Raw genomic sequence first — 20,194 nt, forward strand, 5'->3', positions numbered from 1 at the left:
TAATATAGTTTATTCTTATAGTACTGTATATTATTTAAATGACCATTGCTCTTATTTTTTAAATGTGCTTTACTGGAGGAAACTCTGAGTAACAATAAAACAAATGGCTAAACTAGCATATCTAGGTTTTAACTCCTGTGAGAAAGACCAAAAGACCAAAAACATCCTTAAAAGGAAAGATCAGCTAAACAGACACACACACACAGACACAGACACAGACACAGACACACACACACACACACACACACAGCTGCAGCCCTGATGCATATAGCATGAGGTCATTATCCGACATGCTCCAAAGTGAATCTATAAACGGGGTAAACGATGGCGATCGATCCAAGTCTGTCTGTGTGTGTGTGTGTGTGTGTGTGTGTGTGTGTGTGTGTGTGTGGCTTCATGTGAGAGTGATCACCTGACAACAATCACTAATGTTTTTTATAATCAGATTCAATTAGACCGGCGCATTAGTGGTTTAAGCCAATTAATTAACAACAAATACAAATGTGGAAAAGCTTTAGAGTAGCACGGACAGCAAAGACAAACATATAACAGAGGTTTGGAATGAGAGGAAAGAGAGAAAACCCCTAGAGAGGAAGAGGGGGAAGATGAAAAGGTAAGGAAACTTTGTGACTTACTTAAGACTCTCCTGGGAAGAGGAAGAGGAGCGGTCAGACTGCGGTAGAGACACGATGCTGTCTGAACTCTTCAGGTGAGACTGGAGAGCTTTCTGATAGGTGGACTCCAGCGCCTGGAAGAGATGCTCTGCCTCCCGACTGTAGTGACCATGGAAACTCCAATAGCACCTATAGGTGGGGGGAAAAAGAGGGAAAAGCAAAGGATGAGATGAAGATGAACTTAGCTGGGGGTAAAAAAAAAATGCTAAAAAAGTTTAACTCTCCTGTTGTTCTCGAGTCAAGGAAGAAAGGGATGAAGGCAGGAAGGACGGAGGAAAGAAGGAAGGGATGAAGGAAGGAAGGAAGGATAGTAGGAGGGAAGGAAAGAAACAGGGAGGGAGGAAGGAAGGACAGAGGGAAGGAAGAAAGGGGAAGGGAGGAAGAAGGAAGGGATGAAGGAAGGATGGTAGGAGGGAAGGAAAGAAGCAGGGAGGGAGGAAGGAAGGACAGAAGGAAGGAAGAACGGGGGAAGGGAGGAAGAAGGAAGGAAAGGAGGAAGAAGGAAGGAAAAGAGGGAGGGAGGAAGGAAAGGACTGAGGAAAGGAAAGGAAAGGAAAGGAAAGAAGGAAGGTAAGGAGGGAGGAAGGGAGGAAGGGAGGAAAGGAGGAAGGGCGGAAGGAAAGGAAGGAAGGACGGAGGAAAGAAGGAAGGAAGGTAGGAGGGAAGGAAAGAAGGAAGGACAGAAGGAAGGAAGAAAGGGGGAAGGGAGGAAGAAGGAAGGAAGGAAGGAAGGAAGGAAGGAAGGAAGGAAGGAAAGGAAAGAAGGAAGGACAGAAGGAAAGAAGAAAGAGGGATGGAGGAAGGAAAGAAGGAAGGGAGGAAAGAGAGAGGAAGGAAAGATAGAGAGAAGGAGAGAAGAAGGAAGGACAGATGGAAGGAAGGAAAGGAGGAAAGAAGGAACAGTCAAAACAGACGACAGGAAGGTTAAAGACTTACTTTCTTGCGATGGATCTGGCCTCTGAGTCTGCATCGTGTATGCCTTTCTTGATGGTTTCAGTCAGAACAGCCACGTGTCTGGGGTAATAAGGGAACATGGTGAGGACGAAAAACAAAAAGAAAGGATGGATGAATAACTTCTACACCTTTAAACCTCAATTTTAAATCCTCTAATACAGAAAACTCCCGAAGTGCTTCTATCTCTTCTAGTTTCATTCCTCTACTGGTCCACAGGGAAATGTGGCTGCCCGCAAGGTTCCCCGCACGCTTTTTAAACTCTCTGCTGCGGTTGTCATGGTTACAGAAATGAGGGGTGGTGGTAACGTCGGCCGTATCGCAGGGGCTCCTGATGATGACACGTCTCTCAGGACTCATCATGTTTAATGGGCCTCGGCAGTGGCAGCCAAACGCACAGCTACCTCAAATGTTAGCAAACTTAAATGCCACCGTGTGTGTGAGTGTGTGTGTGTGTGTGTGTGTGTGTGTGTGAGAGAGAGAGAGGAGGAAAGTCTAAACACACACATTATACAGTCACACATTATTCATTTGAGACACACTTGTCATGTGTTTTGGTGGTTTTGGAGGATTTTTAGGGATCAACGATCAACGATTTTTATTGTCATTCCAGCCATGTAGATATATGAAAGATCAAAATAAAAAAAATAAAAAATAAACATCTGTATGATAAGCATCATATGGTAATAAATAAGATATTTTTGCTCACCTTTCCAGTGTATTAGTGTGCCACTCTTGTAGCATGAGGTCTAGAAACTCATAACAGCGTCTAGAAAAGGGAACAAAGCTCAACTTAAACACTTAAATAAGAACAAAAACTACATCTATAAAAAGAAAACACACACATTTTAATCAATAAAAATATTAAATGTGACACAAATGTATAGTATGATGTATGATGATTGATACTATTGCTTCTAATAACTAATAAAAAGTAAATATAAAATAGGTTTAAATGTGTTTATACTGTACACTACACACAGTATACACAGGCTAGATTTTAACCCTCCTGTTGTCCTCAGGTCACGAAGGAAGGAAGGAAGGAAGGAAGGAAGGAAGGAAGGAAGGAAGGAAGGAAGGAAGGGAGGAAGGAGGGACGGAAGGAAGGAAAGAAGGAAGGGAGGAAAAGAGGAAGGAAGGAAGGAAGGAGGGAAGGAAGGAAAGAAGGAAGGAAGGAGGGAAGGAAGGAAGGAAGGAAGGAAGGGAGGAAGGGAGGAAACACGGAGGGAAGGAATGAGGAAGGAAAGAAGGAAGGAAGGAGGAAAAGAGGAAGGAAGTAAGGAGAGAAGGATGGAAGTGAGGGAGAAAAGAAAGAGGGAAGGAGGGGAAGAACAAAGGAAAAATGAAAGAAAGAGGGAGGAAGAAAGGAAAGAAGGAACAGTCAGAAGAGATGGGGTCAACTTGACCCGGAAGAACAACAGGAGGGTTAAAATATAAAAACTAAGATAAATTATTTAGCTTTTTTACATTTCCAAGTAGCAATAATAAAAGTTCCTCTTACCGTCTGACTGCTACTGATTTGGACGTGCAGTTACTGGTGATGATGGGGATGAGACGAGGGTAGTGTGTATGCTGCAGGACGGAAACAAACACATATTGGTATTATTCTCACATGATAACCCTAATATAGTCCAATAAAAAAAAAGGTATATAGATAAAAACAACTTAACTGGAACTGTTGAATACAAACTATGAATTAAAAACTTAATATAAGAGTGAAATCACTGCCTCTACTGTCTGTACTGTCTCTACTGCCTCTACTGTCTCTATTGCCTCTACTGTCTCTACTGTCTCTACTGTCTCTACTGTCCCTACTGTCCCTACTCACCCTGAGGATGAGGCGGATGGTTGCCACTCCAGACGTGGCCATGACTTTGGCACTGTTGGGCACGAGGTTCAGCAGTGTGGGCATGACGCTCTCCGCCCCGTGGTCGAACTTGTTACCCAGCAGTGACGACAAATATCTGGCAGGAAGGAGGAGAGGAGGACGACATGGTGTAAAAAACAACAAAAATAACCCCAAAAGACTAGTTTCCGACTGATATGTTGGTCAGCTGATATTATTGGCCTATATTGACCTATCACAGATATATCGGTGTATATGTTATCAGATATGCACCAATATTTGTATAAGAATTATATAGGCAACATTTCATATATATATTTATCCCTTTTCTTAATCAAAATCAAATATATATATTCATGTGTTTTTGTTGTTTTTCTGCTTCTTGTTCTGTGGGTTTTTACATTTATACTAATTTACAATTATTAATATTTAGGCCTTATTTTATGTATTATTATGTATTTGTCCCCTCCTATCAATTCAAGTCTAATATAAGTAAAGTTTACAGTTTCAGTCATTTTATACAATAACATTTATTATTAAACAGTATAATTGCATGTCTTGTGTTATATGCAATTATACAGTCTGATTGCATATCATATCAAGTGTTTTATAAACACATTTAAGCAGTTCATGAAGGAAGGAAGGAAGGAAGGAAGAAAGGAAGGAAAGAAGGAAGGAAGGAAGGAAGGAATATGGATGGTAATAAATAAGGAAATAAATAAAGATGTAGTAAAGGAAGTGAAGTAGGCAGGAAGGGAGGAAGTAAGGTAAGTAATAAGTATTAGTCGAGCCCAACTGATGACTGAGGCAGCTGCTGCAACACTTATGTCACAAATGTGTTTTTACTTCCTCCAGATCAGGTGAAAGAGTGAATCAGGTGATTAAGACAGTAGTTGAAGTGTCTCTATATCGCTGCTTTTAAAATGAAGGGAAGGAAACAAGACCAGAGGAAACATCTAACACTCAAAAATCAATACATGTGTCTAAAAAAATAAAATAAAATAAAATAGTTTAAAAACCTGAAGAAAACAGCAGCAGTGACATTCCAGGAGATGAGAGGATCTATTCATCAACCTGCTGCTCTTTCAGTGCATCTCCGCTCTGTTCCACCTCATCAGGGTTTTATTAAAACTAGGATGACGGATGTTATTTTGGGTGGAGAGCGTGCTGCTCATTTCATACCCGACTACTACTCATTTTCATTAGCTTAAGTATGTGGAAAGAAAATATTTTTAAGACTAATGAGATAACAGTAATTAATCAGTTACAGATTTCTGAGTTCATATCACTGCTGCCAATCAAAGAGTATCTCAGCGGTTATCAATCCATGAAAACTGATTGAAGGCTGATAAAGACAAAACAAACAACTACCTATTTACTAAAGGGGAGGTGAGGTAGGAAGGAAGGAAGGAAGGAAGGAAGGAAGGAAGGAAGGAAGGAAAGAAGGAAGGAAGGAAGGAAGGAAGGAAGGCAGACAGGAAAGCAGGAAGCAAGAAAGTAAGTAATAAGTGAGGAAGTAAGTAAGTAAGTAAGGAAGGAAGGAAGGAAGGAAGGAAGGAAACGAGGAAGGAAGGAAGGACATGAGGAAGTAAGGAAGGGAGGATGTGAGAAAGTATGAAAGGAAATAAGTGAGGGTGGGAAGAAGGAAGGAAAAAGGCATTAAGGACCAATTTTATGTTTCTCCGAATTTTTATTTGACCTCATTTTCTCCATATTTACAAAAACCTACCAAACAAAGGAAGTTATTTTTGGGAAACATTCAGTGAAGCAGGAAGGAGAGAAGTCGTCTCTGTTACAGCTTCACTTTATAATTAAGGACAATGTTCCATGTTATGATTATTCTATTAATCTATTAATCACTTAACTTGTTAGGATAGATGATGTCAAACCCCCCCCCCCCCCTTTATCTCAGGACCTTACCCCAGTGTAATGCAGGCCTCTCATAACCCCCCCCCCCCTTTATCTCAGGACCTTACCCCAGTGTGATGCAGGCCTCTCGGACCACCTGGGATCGCAGGTCTTTAGCTGAAGTCTTGAGCGGAGCCTCGAGGAGCCGCAGCTGCTGAGGAAAACCTTCATACTCTGTAGCTCCGGCTAGCAGGAGGGAACGCACCTTCTTCAGCTGGAGGAGGAGACGAGAGTGAGATATGTGTGTGTGTGTGTGTGTGTGTGTGTGTCTGCGTGTTTGTGTGTGCGTGTCTCTGTGTGCATGTGAGTGTCTGTGCATGTGTGTGTCTATGTGTGTGTCTGTGTCTCTGCGTGTCTTTGTGTCTGTGTATGTGTCTGCGTGTGTGTGTTTGTGCGCGTGTGTGCATGTGTGTTTTCAGTCTGTGCGTGTTTCTGTGTGTGTGTGTCTGTACATTTGTGTATTTGAGTGTGTCTGTGTCTACGTGTGTGTGTCTGCGTGTGTGCGTGTTTCTGTGTGTCTCTGTGCGCATGTGAATGTCTGTGCATGTGTGTGCGTCTGTGTGTGTGTCAGTGTGTGTCAGTGTGTATGTGTGTCTGTGTGTGTGTCTGCGTGTGTGTGTTTGTGCGCATGTGTGTATGTGTGTTTTCTGTCTGTGCGTGTTTCTGTGTGTGTGTGTTTCTGTGTGTGTTTGCACATGTGTGTGTGTGTGTGTGTGTGTGTGTGTGTGTGTGTGACTTACTGCTACCACTCGGTGCTCCCAGTCATGTTTATCATCAGACAGAACTTCTCTGGTCTTTGACATCTGGTCCTCAAACTCTCTATTAGAGTAGATCTGTAACACAGCAGAGATACCTTCATCATCATCATCATCATCACCATCATCATCACCATCATCATCATCACCATCATCATCACCATCATCAGTAATGCAACGTTAGAGGAAGACAAGAAGTAAGTATATAAGGAAGGAAGGAAGAATACCCATAAAAATAAAAGACAGTCAAAGATTAATAAACATAATTAAATAAACCATAAATGTGAGGTTGGGGTATTAAAAGGAAAAGAAAGATAAGAGGAAAATAAAATAATATGAATGAAGCAAAAGTAGACATAAACAGGTGAAAAACAATCAGGAAAATAGAATAAACAGCATAGTCCAAGTAGTAAAAACAGTATAAAACATAAAATAAAAGACACATAAATAGATAAAATAAAGTTGAATTGAAAGCCAGATTAAAAAGGTGTTCTGACATTGACTGGGTTTGAAATACCTGGATTGTGGGCACGTCTTCAAAGGCTTTGATGAAATCCTCTTCATCTACAGCTCCGGCCGCGGCTTCTTTACCTTCAGAAAATAAAAAGCACAAGGTGTTTTAAACTTTAAGATAACTGAAGTCAACCTGAAACAACCTGCATAAGAAAAGTCAGGTTGGTACTTTTTTTTTCTCCTTTAACCTTCCTGTCATCCTCCCGGGTCAAATTGACCCCGTCTGTTTTGATTCTTCCTTCCTTCCTTTCCTCCCTCCCTCCCTTCCTTCCATCTGTCCTTCCTCTCTCTTTCCTCCCTTTCTACCTTCCTTCTTTCCTTTCCTCCCTCCCTTCTATCCTCCCTTCCTTCCTTACATCTGTCCTTCCTCCCTCCCTCTCTCTTCCTTTCCTTCCCTCCCTTCCTCCCTTCCATCCTCCCTCCCTCCCTCCTTCCTTCTTTCTCCCTTTCCTTTCCTTTCCTTTCCTTTCCTTTCCTTCCTTCCTACCTTCCTTGACCTGAGGACATCAGGAAGGTTAAAAGGGAAGAGAGAATTTTCTTACATTACTGAAATTGGTGTAATTGGTGTAATCAATCAAATCTAATGACTTCATGATTTGTCAATTTAGAGAAGTGCTCTATAAATAAAGATTATTATTATTAGTATTATAATAATGATCTCAGCTGCAGGACGGCAATAGCTCTTCATATGTTTTTAATATCACTCGAGCACATGCTGTGTTTAGACACTACAAGACGATATTAATCACAGTAATGAAAGCTGTCTGTCTAAGAATCTCCTCATAAAGAGTGTCTATACCAAATGTTGAACCACAGATGTGTTTAGAAAGCATCAATATTCGATCTGACTGATCAATAAATGTGTGATTAAACCTTGATTCATGTCTCAGAGAGCAGAGAGAGTGTATTTTTTAGCTTTTACACCACTAAACAGCTCCTATCACACAATATCATGTCCTATTTTACCTCAGACACGAAAATATAACATAGACATAATGATTGAAATGTCTCTTTTTGGTAGTTTTGAGTCTCTTTAGTCACTCCATCTCATAGTTACTATGGTAACTAGATGGCAGCTGTTACTCAAACTAACTGTGGGTTGATTTTAGTCGTTTTTCCATCTCTTTCTGGAAGCATTTAGGTTTCTTTAGTCAATTTAAGTCTCTTTTTAATCATTTTATGTCTCTTTTTGGTAGACATGAAAATATAACATAGCAATAATGATGGAAATGTTATTTTATATTGAAAGAAAGTAAGCAGAACTTTCTGGAAGTGTGGGGTTTATTGTATAACCATTGGAGCCATCAGTCTTCACTGCTACATCATAAAAAGAAATCCTCATAACTACTATCTTATTAAAACTATTAACTATTCATTTCACTAAAACAACAATCGATATGTGCATTTTGGGCCACTTTAAGTCGTCAAATTTCAAAATAAAAGACATTTGGGGTGTTTTTACAGCCGTTAAATGTCAATGGGTGGGTCAATGGTGAACCTGAACAGTATGTAAGGGTTAGTTATTATTATTATGGCTTTTACTTTCATCCCTCACCTGTGATCTTCACTGTGTTGGCTGAGCTTGGTCTTCTCACAGAGCTCATTACAGTCCTCCTGCCACTAGGGGGAGCTTTAGAGGACGAGGACGAGGAGGACCGGCCTCCATCCACAGAGTCCTCATCTTCAAAGTTCTTATCTGCAACACAAAAAGGAAGAAAAAGAAAACATTTTAAACATTTTTAACAAGATTTCAATTATTTAAACTCAGAACAGTGGCATATTATTATTATTCAGTTGATGGCTAGATGAGCGTGAGCTATATTTCCAGTAAGGATCAATAAATAATTGATCGCTCATGGCTAGCCTCAAAGGTCAGTATCTTTCACACAATAATGTTCTTCTTCTTTTGTCGTGAAATGAATCATCCCTCTCTTCTCATCACTGTGACCTGAGTCATTTCTGCTCTGTGTGACCTCGGCCTGCCTCGGGGGGCGAGAGTGCAGCTCACTCACTCAGTCAGCCTGTCAGGTCCTCTCTCTGTGTGTGTGTGTGTGTGTGTGTGTGTGTTTGTGTGTGTGTGTGTGTGTGTGTTTGTGTGTGTGTGTGTGTGTGTGTGTGTGTGTGTGTGTGTGTGTTTGTGTGTGTGTGTGTGTGTGTGTGTGTGTGTGTGAAGCCGTTCAGTGTTTATTTATCCATCCATCTGACTTTAATCTGGTTTGGCAGCCGGGCATGCATACATGGCCCCCTGTCACCTGCCCAACGTGACCATTCACACGAGGGATTAGCCGGAGGCGGGGGGGCAGATATGACGGCGCTGGGCGGTTTGTTGTCAGCTGAGCCGCCATCGCTAACAACAACGAGAACGTTTGCAGCAAAGATCATTTGAGGTCAACAGTTAATACTATAGCTAACCATGAATGTATATGTAATATGAGGATAAACCACACACATACACACACATTATTAAAATGAAAAGGCAATTTACTAGGAGGTAAGTGAGGAAGGAAGGAAGCAAGGAAGGAAGGAAGGAAGAAATATGGATGGAAATAAATAAGGAAATAAGTAAAGACGTAGTAAAGGAAGTGAAGTAGCCAGGAAGGGACGAAGTAAGGATAGGAGTCAGGAAGGAAATACATGAGGAAAGGAAAGAAGGAAGGAAGGAAGGAAGGAAGGAAATAAACGGTAATTTACTAGAGGGTAGGTGAGGAAGGAAGGAAGTATGGATGGAAGGAAATAAGGAAATAAAGAAGGAAGGAAGTATGGATGGATGGAAAGAAATAAGGAAATAAAGAAAGAAGTAGTGAAGGAAATGAAGCATGCAGGAAGGTAGGAAGCAAGGAAAGAAGAAGGAAGGAAGGAAGGAAGGAAAGAAGGAAGGAAGGAAGGAAGTATGTATGTATGTATGGAAAGAAATAAGGACATAAATAAGGAAGTAGTCATGGATGGAAAGAGGCAAGAAGGTAGGAAGCAAGGAAAGGAGAAAGGAAGGAAGGAAGGAAGAAAGACATGAGGAAGTACTGAAGGGAGGATGTGAGAAAGTAAGAAGGTTTTTTTAGTAGATCGATTTAATTTACTGTAAAACTGTATTTGACCTCATTCTCTCCATATGAATTGAAGTCTACCTGCCACACACACACACACACACACACACACACACACACTTTTGTTTTCACACAATCACAGAACAACAATCAGGCTTACACACATATAAACACACACACACATAAACACACACACACACAGAACAAAGCTCCCTAAATGTCCCCGCTGCAAAGATCATCACCATGACACTGCATCTATCACACAGAGAGAGAGAGAGAGAGAGAGAGATGGAGGGAGAGAGAGAGAGAGAGAGAGAGAGAGAGAGAGAGAGAGAGAGAGAGAGAGAGAGGGAGAGGGAGAGGAGAGGGAGAGGGAGAGGGAGAGGGAGAGGGAGAGAGAGAGAGAGAGAGAGAGAGAGAGAGAGAGAGAGAGAGAGAGAGAGAGAGAGAGAGGGAGAGGGAGAGGGAGAGAGAGAGAGAGAGAGAGAGAGAGAGAGAGAGAGAGAGAGGCAAACAAAAACAAAGGGAAAGATGGAGATGAAAGGCAACAGGTTGACCGGTGGAAAGGGTGGAGAGAGGGAAGAGAAAGGATGATAGATAGATCAATCACACACACACACACACACACACACACACACACACACACACACAGAGGGGTAGACGAGAGGAGAGGAGGATGAAAATGCCGTCAAAGCTGAAAGTGAAAAGAAGCGATGGAGAGAAAAGGAGAGATTTAAAAGGTTTCTTTCTTACGAGCGCAGATTTTCTTGCACACCAGCTTCCTCAGCATGTCTCTGCTGCACCCTCTAACACGCTCGCTCTGTTACGACGGGCATCTCGCTCCACAGGGGGGGTGTGTGTGTGCGTGTGTGTGTGTGTGCTCTGAATATGTGTGTGTGTGTGTGCTCTGTTTGTATGTGTGTGTGTGCTCTGTGTATGCCTGTGTAGCACGCTGCTCTCTGACAAAGTGCCAGACTAACCAGCCCTTAAGCCTCCCTATCAGTGTGTGTGTGTCCATGTGTGTGTGTGTGTGTGTGTGTCTCGGCGCCATAATGACACGCTCGGTGTGTAGGGACTCTTGTGGTGAGGAGAGGGAGGGGTCTATTGGTGTGAGATCACCTTTTTTTTGTGTGTGTGTTTACAGAGAACGCTCACTCATCTATCACCAATAATAAAAGCAATAACATCTATAATAATAATATCTAGAATTACTTCCTCATAATATTAAATAAATACTACTACACCTTTTCAAACATTGAATTATTAGTTATTATTTTGTTATTTATCTACTGTTTGCTGTCATTTTTATTTTATGTTTCACTGCCTATATATTTTATTTTGTTGAACATGTTTGAAATAAATAAATAAACTTAAAGAGTCTAAAAGGAGAATAAAGCAATGTGTTTTAAAAAGACAATAAAACAAAAAATAAAAATAAAAAATAAAATAATAAATTCATTAATACATTTTAAAACACATGGAAAATAAAAATACTTCTAACTTCAAAATAATATAAAATAGTACATAGTAAAAGTAGCTAAAATAGAATATAAAAATTAAATCAGGTGGCTGTTTGAATGAAAGAATAAATCCACAAAGTTGTCCACTATTTGGAAATATCTCAACTTTACATTAAAAGGGTTTAAACAATTGAAAAAATTGAAATAATTAAATCAATAAAAATAAAAATAAAAAATGTAATCAATTGATGAATGTTACAAAGGAAATAAAAATAGTAATCATTTTTAAATAATATAAAATAGCACAAAGTAAAATAAGCTAAAATACAATATAAAAATATTTACTCAGGCGGCTGTTTGAATGAAAGAATAAATCGACACAGTTTTGCACTATCAGGACTAAAAACTATAAAATGAACCCTCAGAAAAGCAGGTTTAAGCTACATGAATTACAGCTCATCAACACCCATGGGTGCTGCTTAGATCTCTCATTGGGTTGTAGCTGAGCAGAGCTTTAGTTTCTAAACTCTGTGTACTAATAACGCTGGTGACGGGTGAGCTGGCACACTGCAGCTCTGAGCCAGCTGGTTCTGGCTCTGACTCCATTTCTGTGCTTTCTGTCCAGCACACAAAAAAAACATCAGATGACACTTGTGCCGACGTGAATTGATGGATTTACGCAGCACATAAACAAAACAGCATGTGTAGCGACAGAGTCATGCACAGCACAGGATAATAAAAACAGAGACATCACGAGGTTCAGAGGGGCTCAATCCAACAAGTCCTGTATGCTCTCTGAAAGCACTGAAAGCTGTTCAATGATTCTAATGTAACAACCTGATTAAACCTGCAGCTTCATTCAACACCTGCAGGATTCACCGTCTCCTTACTTCCCATTCATTTCAATGTGAAACAGGTGGAGGCATTCAACTCTCATGTAGCATATACTGATTGCTTTGTATTCTTGTTTATTTAACCTTCCTGTCGTCCTCCTGGTTCAAATTGACCCCGTCTGTTTTTACTGTTCCTTCTTTCCTCCCTCCTTCTCTCTTTCTCTCCTTCCTCCCTCCTTTCCTTCTTTCTCCATTCCTTCCTCCCTCCCTTCCTTCATTCTTTCCTTCCTCTCTTTCCTTCCTTCTCTCCTTCCTCCCTCCTTTCCTTCCTTCTTTCTTCCTTCCTCCCTCCTTTCCGTCCTCCTTCCTCCCTTCCTCCCTCCCTCCCTGCTTTCCGTCCTCCTTCCTCCCTTCCTTCTTTCCTTCCTCTCTTTTCCTTCCTTCTCTCCTTCCTCCTTCCTTTCCTTCTTTCTTCCTTCCTTCCTCCCTCCTTTCCGTCCTACTTCCTCCCTTCCTTCCTTCCTCCCTCCCTACCTCCTTTCCGTCTTCCTTCCTCCCTCCCTCCCTCCTTTCCCGTCCTCCTTCCTCCCTTCCTTCCTCCTTTCCTTCCTTCTTCCTCCCTTCCTTCCTTGACTCGAGGACAACAGGAGGGTTAACTGCACAACAAAATAATACTGATGCTGTTTGACTTGTATGAGTGTGAGATCAGAGACTGAGGTTTAATAAAAGGTAGATAATCCACAATTTTTTGGACTGTTGTTGTTGTTTTTAACTCTACCTACATTATTTCCTGTCCTCCCTTCACGAGTAAATTTCACCGGGTGGATTTTTGGTCTTTTGCCAGCACACAGTCGGTGATCGAATCAATTTAAACTGTCCTGATTTAAAAGATGCAATAAAAGTAAAAGAGGAGGCTTTCAATCAAGCACAGTATTATACACACACAGGCATTGAGAAGACGCCCATAATCAAGTAATGTGAGTGAGTGAAAACCTGTGTTGGTGTGGTGCTGTAGGTGTGAAAAGGCTTCTCACTGTCGGTGCTAAAAGCTGACTGATGGTTAAAGCTGAATTTTTAATATATCAGATAATATCAGTTTACTGCAGTTAAATCAATATCAGCACATCTGTCAGCTGAAAAGTAATAAGAAACTACAGGACTGATATTTTTGAAGTAACTTAGAATCTGTGTTTCCATTATTAAGTATCGTTGGTTATATCAATACTGGTGTTGGTACTGGATTTTTGGGGGCAATATTAGGGGCTGATAGTATTATATACACATATACACAGTACATAAAAAGCACTTTTATTTCAATGTGGTTATTAAACATAAGATATTTTACAGTTTAACTATATTTATTGTATAAAATGACTGGGAATTAAATCATTATAAATCACTACAAATAATAAAACATACCAAAAAAACTATATCATATATATATATTAAAGTTGAATTAAGAAAAAGGATCAAGCTATAGTTCATTAACCCTCCTGTTGTCCTCGAGTCAAGGAAGGAAGGAGGAAGAAGGAAGGAAAGGAGGGAGGGAGGAAGGAAGGGAGGAGGGGAAGAAGGAAGGAAGGAAGGAAAGAAGGGAGGAAGGGATGAAGAAGGACGGAAAGGACGGAGGGAGGAAGGAACGAAGAGAAAGAAGGAAAGGAGGGAGGAAGGAAAGAAAGAGAGAAGGAAGGAAGGAAGGAAGGAAGGGAGGGAGGAAGGAGGAAAGGAGGGAGGAAGGAGAGAAGGAAGGAAAGAGAGAGGAAGGAAAGAACAAAGGGAGGAAGGAATGAAGGAAGGAAGGAAGGAAGGAAGGAAGGAAGGAAGGAAGGAAGGAAGGAAGGAAGGAAGGGAGGAAGGAGGAGGGAAAGGAGGGAGGAAGGAAAGAAAGAGAGAAGGAAGGGAGGAAAGAAGGATCAGTAAAAACAGACAGGGTAATTTTGACCCGGGAGGACGACAGGAAGGTTAAAAAAAGAGCCTTGAGAATGATAATAATGTGATCTAGAGGTTCAGTCTTAGTAAAGGTTTTGCACAACAGCAACAATTAAAGCAAAGGCTTCAAACTAGCTGCGAGCTGAAAGTGTTGGCAGGACAAATACATCGACGCATTACATTTTCACCTTTAAAGGTCAAACTGCAAAACTGCCGCCAGTGGTTCTGTAATGAAATCAGAGGCCGATGTAAAAGCAGGCTGGCCTCACGAGCATACACATACTCTCTAGAATGAAATCAACTATAGTTTTTCCTCCTAAAACAAAACAGAAACCAGAAGGATATATTTATTTATTAAAGTTGAATTAAGGAAAAAGGATCATTAACCCTCCTGTTGTCCTCGAGTCAAGGAAGGAAGGGAGGAAGAAGGAAGGAAAGGAGGGAGGGAGGGAGGAAGGAAGGGAGGAAGAAGGAAGGAAAGGAGGGAGGAAGGAAGGAAAGGAGGGAGGGAGGAAGGAAGAAGGAAGGGAGGAAGGAAGGAAGGAAGGAAGGAAGGAAGGAAGAAGGAAGGAAAGGAGGGAGGGAGGAAGGAAGAAGGAAGGAAGGAAGAAGGAAGGGAGGAAGGAAGGAAGGAAGGAAGGAAGGAAGGACGGAAGAAGGAAGGAAGGAAGGAAGAAGGAAGAAGGAAGGAAAGGAGGGAGGAAGGAAGAAGGAAGGAAAGGAGGGAGGGAGGAAGGAAGAAGGAAGGGAGGAAGGAAGGAAGGAAGGAAGGAAGGAAGGAAGAAGGAAGGAAGGAAGGAAGGAAGGAAGGAGGACGGAAAGGAGGGACTATAAGGATTTTTATTTAACACACAGTCACTACTCTACAGGAGTCGATTCCCAAATGACTCCATTTACCAGAAACCACCAGACTTAAATGCTGACTCTCTGGAAAGCATCACCTGTTTCATTAAGACACACTATGAGATAAATAAAGGATGACTCATGCTGCTTTACCGCCACTTTTCACATGGAGGCTAATAGCTTGAACACAAGTATTGATTACAGCTGTCAGAGTTGAGCCGTTAGCTCGTCAGCGCTGATTAATGTGTATGTCAGGGGAGCAATTAGAGCTACATGCTACATGCTATGAGTCAAACACACACACATGTAAACACACACACACACACACACACACACACTTTGCTGCTGAATACTAAAGCAGGTGTTTTTTTAAAGATGAAAAGAGCAGTGATCCTACAGGCCTGCTGACATCACCGCTGCCTTTAACCCTCCAAGGAAGGAAGGGAGGAAGACTGAAGGAAAGAAGGGAGGAAGGAAGGAAAGAAAGGTGGAAGGAAGGAAGGGAGAAAGAAGGAAGGAAAGGAGGGAGGAAAGAAAGAAGGGAGGAAGGAAGGAAGGGAGAAAGAAGGAAGGAAAGGAGGAGGTAATGAAGGAAGGAAGGGAGAAAGAAGGAAGGAAAGGAGGAGGTAATGAAGGAAGGAAGGAAGGAAGGAAGGAAAGGAGGGAGGAAGGAAAGAAAGGGGGAAGGAAGGAAAGGTGGAAGCAAAGGAGGAAGAAGGAAGGAGGGAAGGAAAGAAGGAGGGAGGGAAGGAAGGACAGAAGGAAGGAAGGAAGGAAGGGTCAATTTGACCCGGGAGGACGATGAGGGTTAATACTTGATAACTGCTCTGCATGTATATATGAATGACTGTCAAATGAATGGCTTTAATATATATACACAGTATATGAGATGCTTCCTTGGCTTTCCTGTTAGTGTGTAAAACAAGCAGACACACATCAGGACACAGGAAGTGGCTCGCTGAATGAATGAGGGAGCAGGAAAAGATAAAGATGACAGAGAGCAGAAAATGATAGTCGACATCCTCTCAGGGGGGAAAAAGGATCCTATGACAACCTCAATATACTAAGATACAGACTGGAAACAATAATTAACAGGCTTCACTTGTCTGCTGAAAGTTGACTGAGCTCTTTTTAAAAATGTATTTTAGCAAGGCTTAACATTTAATTTAATTACGCAAATAAACAAATCAGACAAACTCATAATTAAATGCCTCGAAAAAATAGTATTTTTAAGGCCCTGTATGTTTATTTTTCACACACACACACACACACACACACACACACTTAAGACACACACTTACAATACACACCAAACTCTGACACCTATACCAACACATCCAGGTCATTTTGGATGCAATCACATTTTTCACTAGTCTGCTGTGCTTCATATTACAGGACGAGCAGAACTGGGGAACACTGCAATATATTCTCCCACAGGCAAAATACAACTAAATGGTGTTATTTGGTGTGGGAAAAACCCTGAAAAAAAAAAATCATTTTGAAGCCAGGGCTCTAAATCGACAGCCCAGAATGAATGAATGCATGAAAGAGTCATATTTTGACAGAGGGATCAAAAAATGTACTTCTAATTGGTTTTAATGGGGACATATTTGTCCCTTAGAATATTGATGTCACACTTTTTTGTATCCAGTGAATTACAGACAGATTATAAGTGATGAACACAGACCAAAAATATCAAGAAAGTAAAAAATGAAAAGCCAAAAATGTCCTTAGTGAGGTATAAGGGTTAAAATGACTCTAATATACTGTAATAATTTCAATTTGTAAATATTGTTATTGATTTACTTTCATTATGTTGTATCACTGGGTATCTTCACCAGACTAGTTCAGTCTTTTTGATATTATTAGCCTTTATGATGGACTACAGCTGCAACATAAAGCACTTTGCTGCCATTATTTAGTAAATGTAATTGATGTGTTTGTGATGAATGGACAAAATACGTAACTACACATAAAAGATAAACAGAAAAGCATAAAGAGGATATAATGAGATCAAAGTGAGTTTTGTAGGAGATGAAGGTCTAAAAAACACAAAAATCAACAAATCCAAACACAGATAAATACAGTATATGATCAGGTGAAAGATGCTGTACTACTTTAGTCCACTAGGTGTCAGGAGACGCTGAACTGCAACACCCAAAAGCTGCTGAAGCTGCATCATCACCAGTAATCTGTCTCTGAAGCACGCATTTAAATAAAGGGGTGGGGGGTGGGGGTGGGGGGGTTCACTCCTCTTGCTGTAATCTTGCTGAATAAAAAAAAGCACGAGGAGGCACGAGGGATTAGAAAATATTCCTAGAGAGCAAAAGTTCTCCCAGAATTACTGGAGAAATGAGCCTGATCTCTCCATCCTCTCTCTCTTTTATCCTGAGTATCATTATTCCTTTTTCTTCCAAACCACTTGCTGCATCTCTCTGGAGCTTTAGGAGAAATTAACGGGGATTTTTTTTGCAGCAGCAGCTCCGAGCCAAGTGCATGTGTCCGTTACACCGACCGCGGTTTATCCGACCCACCGGCAGCCTGTGATGTTACATAATAAGACAGATGACTGGTGATCAGCATTATGTCATAACATTTTGCTGACAAACCAAACCAGAGAAGCAGCATGTAAGGTGGAAAATTAACCTTCTGGCTACAAATTAACAGATAGAAAGTCAAATATTTACAAGCCAGACTATTTTTTTTTTTGTTTTTCAGCTACACCATTTGAGTTTTATCCCCTTAGAAATATCACCTAAGTCTGTTTAATATGTCATTTCTCCTTCACATTAGATTTTTTTCTGTTGACTGACATAAAATCTTTATTCTCTAATCTTTCTGCTGCATGCAAAGTTGTAATTTGACACTTTCTTTATCTTAGTAAGGACACATTTCCACATTAAAGTCAAAGAGATTGTGTGATATTTAACTACTTTTAAAGCCAGGTGTTGATCTTTAACTTGTTCTCCTGAATACTAAAACTTCAAATATGCAAAAATGTGTCTGAAGGCAAGTTTTGATTCGTTGACCTACGACTGAAAATCTTCTGAAGTTGATGTTCGGCCTGTTCTGACAAGCTCTTCTCAAAGGTCTCAGTTATTAAAATGTACTGACGGGAAAAAGAGAGGGAGAGAGAGAGAGAGAGAGAGAGAGAGAGAGAGAGGAGAGAGAGAGAGAGAGAGAGAGAGGAGAGAGAGAGAGGAGAAGAGAGAGAGGAGAGAGAGGAGAGAGGAGAGAGAGAGATGAGAGAGAGAGAGAGAGAGAGAGAGAGAGAGAGAGGAGAGAGAGAGAAGAGAGGAGAGAGAGAGAGAGAGAATAGATTTTACAAGGAAGTGCTGAATGTCACAGTGAGGTAAGTGATTCTTCAGCACCTTTTCTGATGAGTTGATGTGTCTGCTGGATATGAAGGAAAGAATGAGACGGAGGGGAGGAGAAAGAACCAACATCATGTCATAAATTATCCATACACTGATAGTGTATCCATACACATTAACACATTAATGTCCCTTCCCAGGATTATTAAAGATGCATATAAATAGGTCTGCTTTGAAACTTAATCTTTGACTTGAATGAGGCATCTTAAAGCAAATTAAGTTTCAAAGCAGACTATTTATATGCATCTTTAATAATCCCTGGAGGTGATCTTTAAAGGATTAACTGTTATCAATGAACTAATTATTTCACCATCAGATAAAAGCAACAATTCAAACGCACAAGAGAAGACAACAGGCGGCTTGGCTGTGGGAGTTGATGCTGCTGATGCAGACATAACAGAGACACGCTGTCGTTGTTGTTGTCTGGCTCGTTCTGAGGACAATCAGCCGGCTGTTCCAGTCACACCCCATAATACACTGACAGAATGAATAATGGAGGCAGGGAAGTGACTTGTTGATTCACTGTGAGATTTTATTCCTTAACTGACCTCCATGTGTGCAAAAAAATATGTGAATTTACATGTTTCAAACCAGGCTGCAGCATTTTTACTAGGCTGATTTTAAAGGGATATTTACACTTTTTGGGGCAAAATTGGTGCAAGATTTTCTTCGTGAAAGCTAGGGTCATTTCTTTTTTTTGATTTAGGTGTTTTAGCATCATGTCTTTTAATAGAATCACAAACTTAATATTATATTTCTCTGTTTTGCTGATTTTATGATGTTTTATGTACTATTTTTTGTTTTAATGACTGTCTTGTAAAGTGTCCTTGAGTGCTTTGAATTTATTATTATTATTTTTATTAGCATTATGATTATATGTGTTACTGAGGAATCAAGGAGCAGATCAGCTATTAAGTATTCATGAACTTTTAAAACTGGGTAACATTAAAGCTGTATATGTCAGATTCTCATGCTGTCGATAAATAAAATTATTATTATTATTATTTGTGTATTATTTATGTGTTGATGAGGAATCACAGAGCAGACATCAACTATTAAATATTCATCAACTTTTAAAACTGTGTAACATTAAAGCTTGTTTTTTTAACTATAAATTTAGACTGAAAAATCAACAACAGCATCATCTAATTTTCCACCACGCTGCCTCACATTTAGACGATGACTTCCCTGAAGGCTGCATTAAAAAGTCTTCTGATAGACTAACAAGCTTGTATTTGTGCCACTCTAGTCAAATTTTACATATCAGTATCTTCTTTACAAGCTTAAAAGAAGAAGAGAGAAAAAAAAGAAAAAGGGGGATCACAAATGTATCAGCCATGAACGTGTCACTCTTCTCTTCCAACACTGCTTCCCTTCAGCTCTCATCAGTGAAGAGACAGACACACTTTCACATGAGAAACATTCAGATGTGGAGACAAAAGTTGAAAAACTGAAGACAGAAATAGAGAGACGAGCAGATTCAGGAGCTGCTGTTCCAAATAACATTATTTTTTGGGGAGAAATGTAAATCAGCCAACTCATGATGAATACTGAATACTGCAAAAAAATAAAGGTCTCAGCCAGAGTCACTCAATCCTACTCACAATTATTACATCTGAAAATAGCTTATCTACATACTTATGCAGATTTAGGGTAGCACATTTCTTTGTTTTTGATCATAAATGTAGAAATATTATAATAAATTAAATTAGCTGTTTTAGGAATCTTAGCTCTTTTTAAAAATGAAAGCAAATTGTAATTAAAGTTTTAAATTTCACAATAAAATGCTATTTTTTAACATTGTGTAGGAGTGAGAGAGTTTTTTTGTTTGTTTGCACATTTAAACATATTTTTATAGTGTTTAAAGATCTTCACAGTCATCGCTGCTTACACATATTGATATAAATGGATTTGTTTGCCAGCTGCACGTAAACAGAAACTTGTGCACATTCACGACTGTACACTTGAGCCCGATCACCTCTAAGTATCTGCACCGACTCATACTGATATCCCAAAGCTGCTGGCACAGATTACCCCCCTCCCCCCTCGCCTGGCAGTAAGGGGTCC

The 20,194-nt window shown here is 40.3% G+C and overlaps 1 protein-coding gene across 1 annotated transcript in view; it reads right to left on the reverse strand.

Moving 5' to 3' along the window:
• Positions 1-20,194, reverse strand: part of clasp1a (cytoplasmic linker associated protein 1a) — a 127,720-nt gene that overhangs the window by 36,982 nt on the left and 70,544 nt on the right. The window contains exons 9-17 of the mRNA XM_053328199.1: positions 8,203-8,343; positions 6,652-6,725; positions 6,120-6,212; positions 5,448-5,593; positions 3,454-3,589; positions 3,127-3,197; positions 2,335-2,394; positions 1,611-1,688; positions 636-803 (exon numbers count right to left, since the gene is read on the reverse strand). Of these exons, the coding sequence (XP_053184174.1) occupies positions 636-803; positions 1,611-1,688; positions 2,335-2,394; positions 3,127-3,197; positions 3,454-3,589; positions 5,448-5,593; positions 6,120-6,212; positions 6,652-6,725; positions 8,203-8,343 (967 nt within the window). The remainder of the gene's footprint in view (positions 1-635; positions 804-1,610; positions 1,689-2,334; positions 2,395-3,126; positions 3,198-3,453; positions 3,590-5,447; positions 5,594-6,119; positions 6,213-6,651; positions 6,726-8,202; positions 8,344-20,194) is intronic.

This window comes from Scomber japonicus, chromosome 11, assembly GCF_027409825.1.
Source record: "Scomber japonicus isolate fScoJap1 chromosome 11, fScoJap1.pri, whole genome shotgun sequence".
Taxonomy (NCBI): domain Eukaryota; kingdom Metazoa; phylum Chordata; class Actinopteri; order Scombriformes; family Scombridae; genus Scomber; species Scomber japonicus.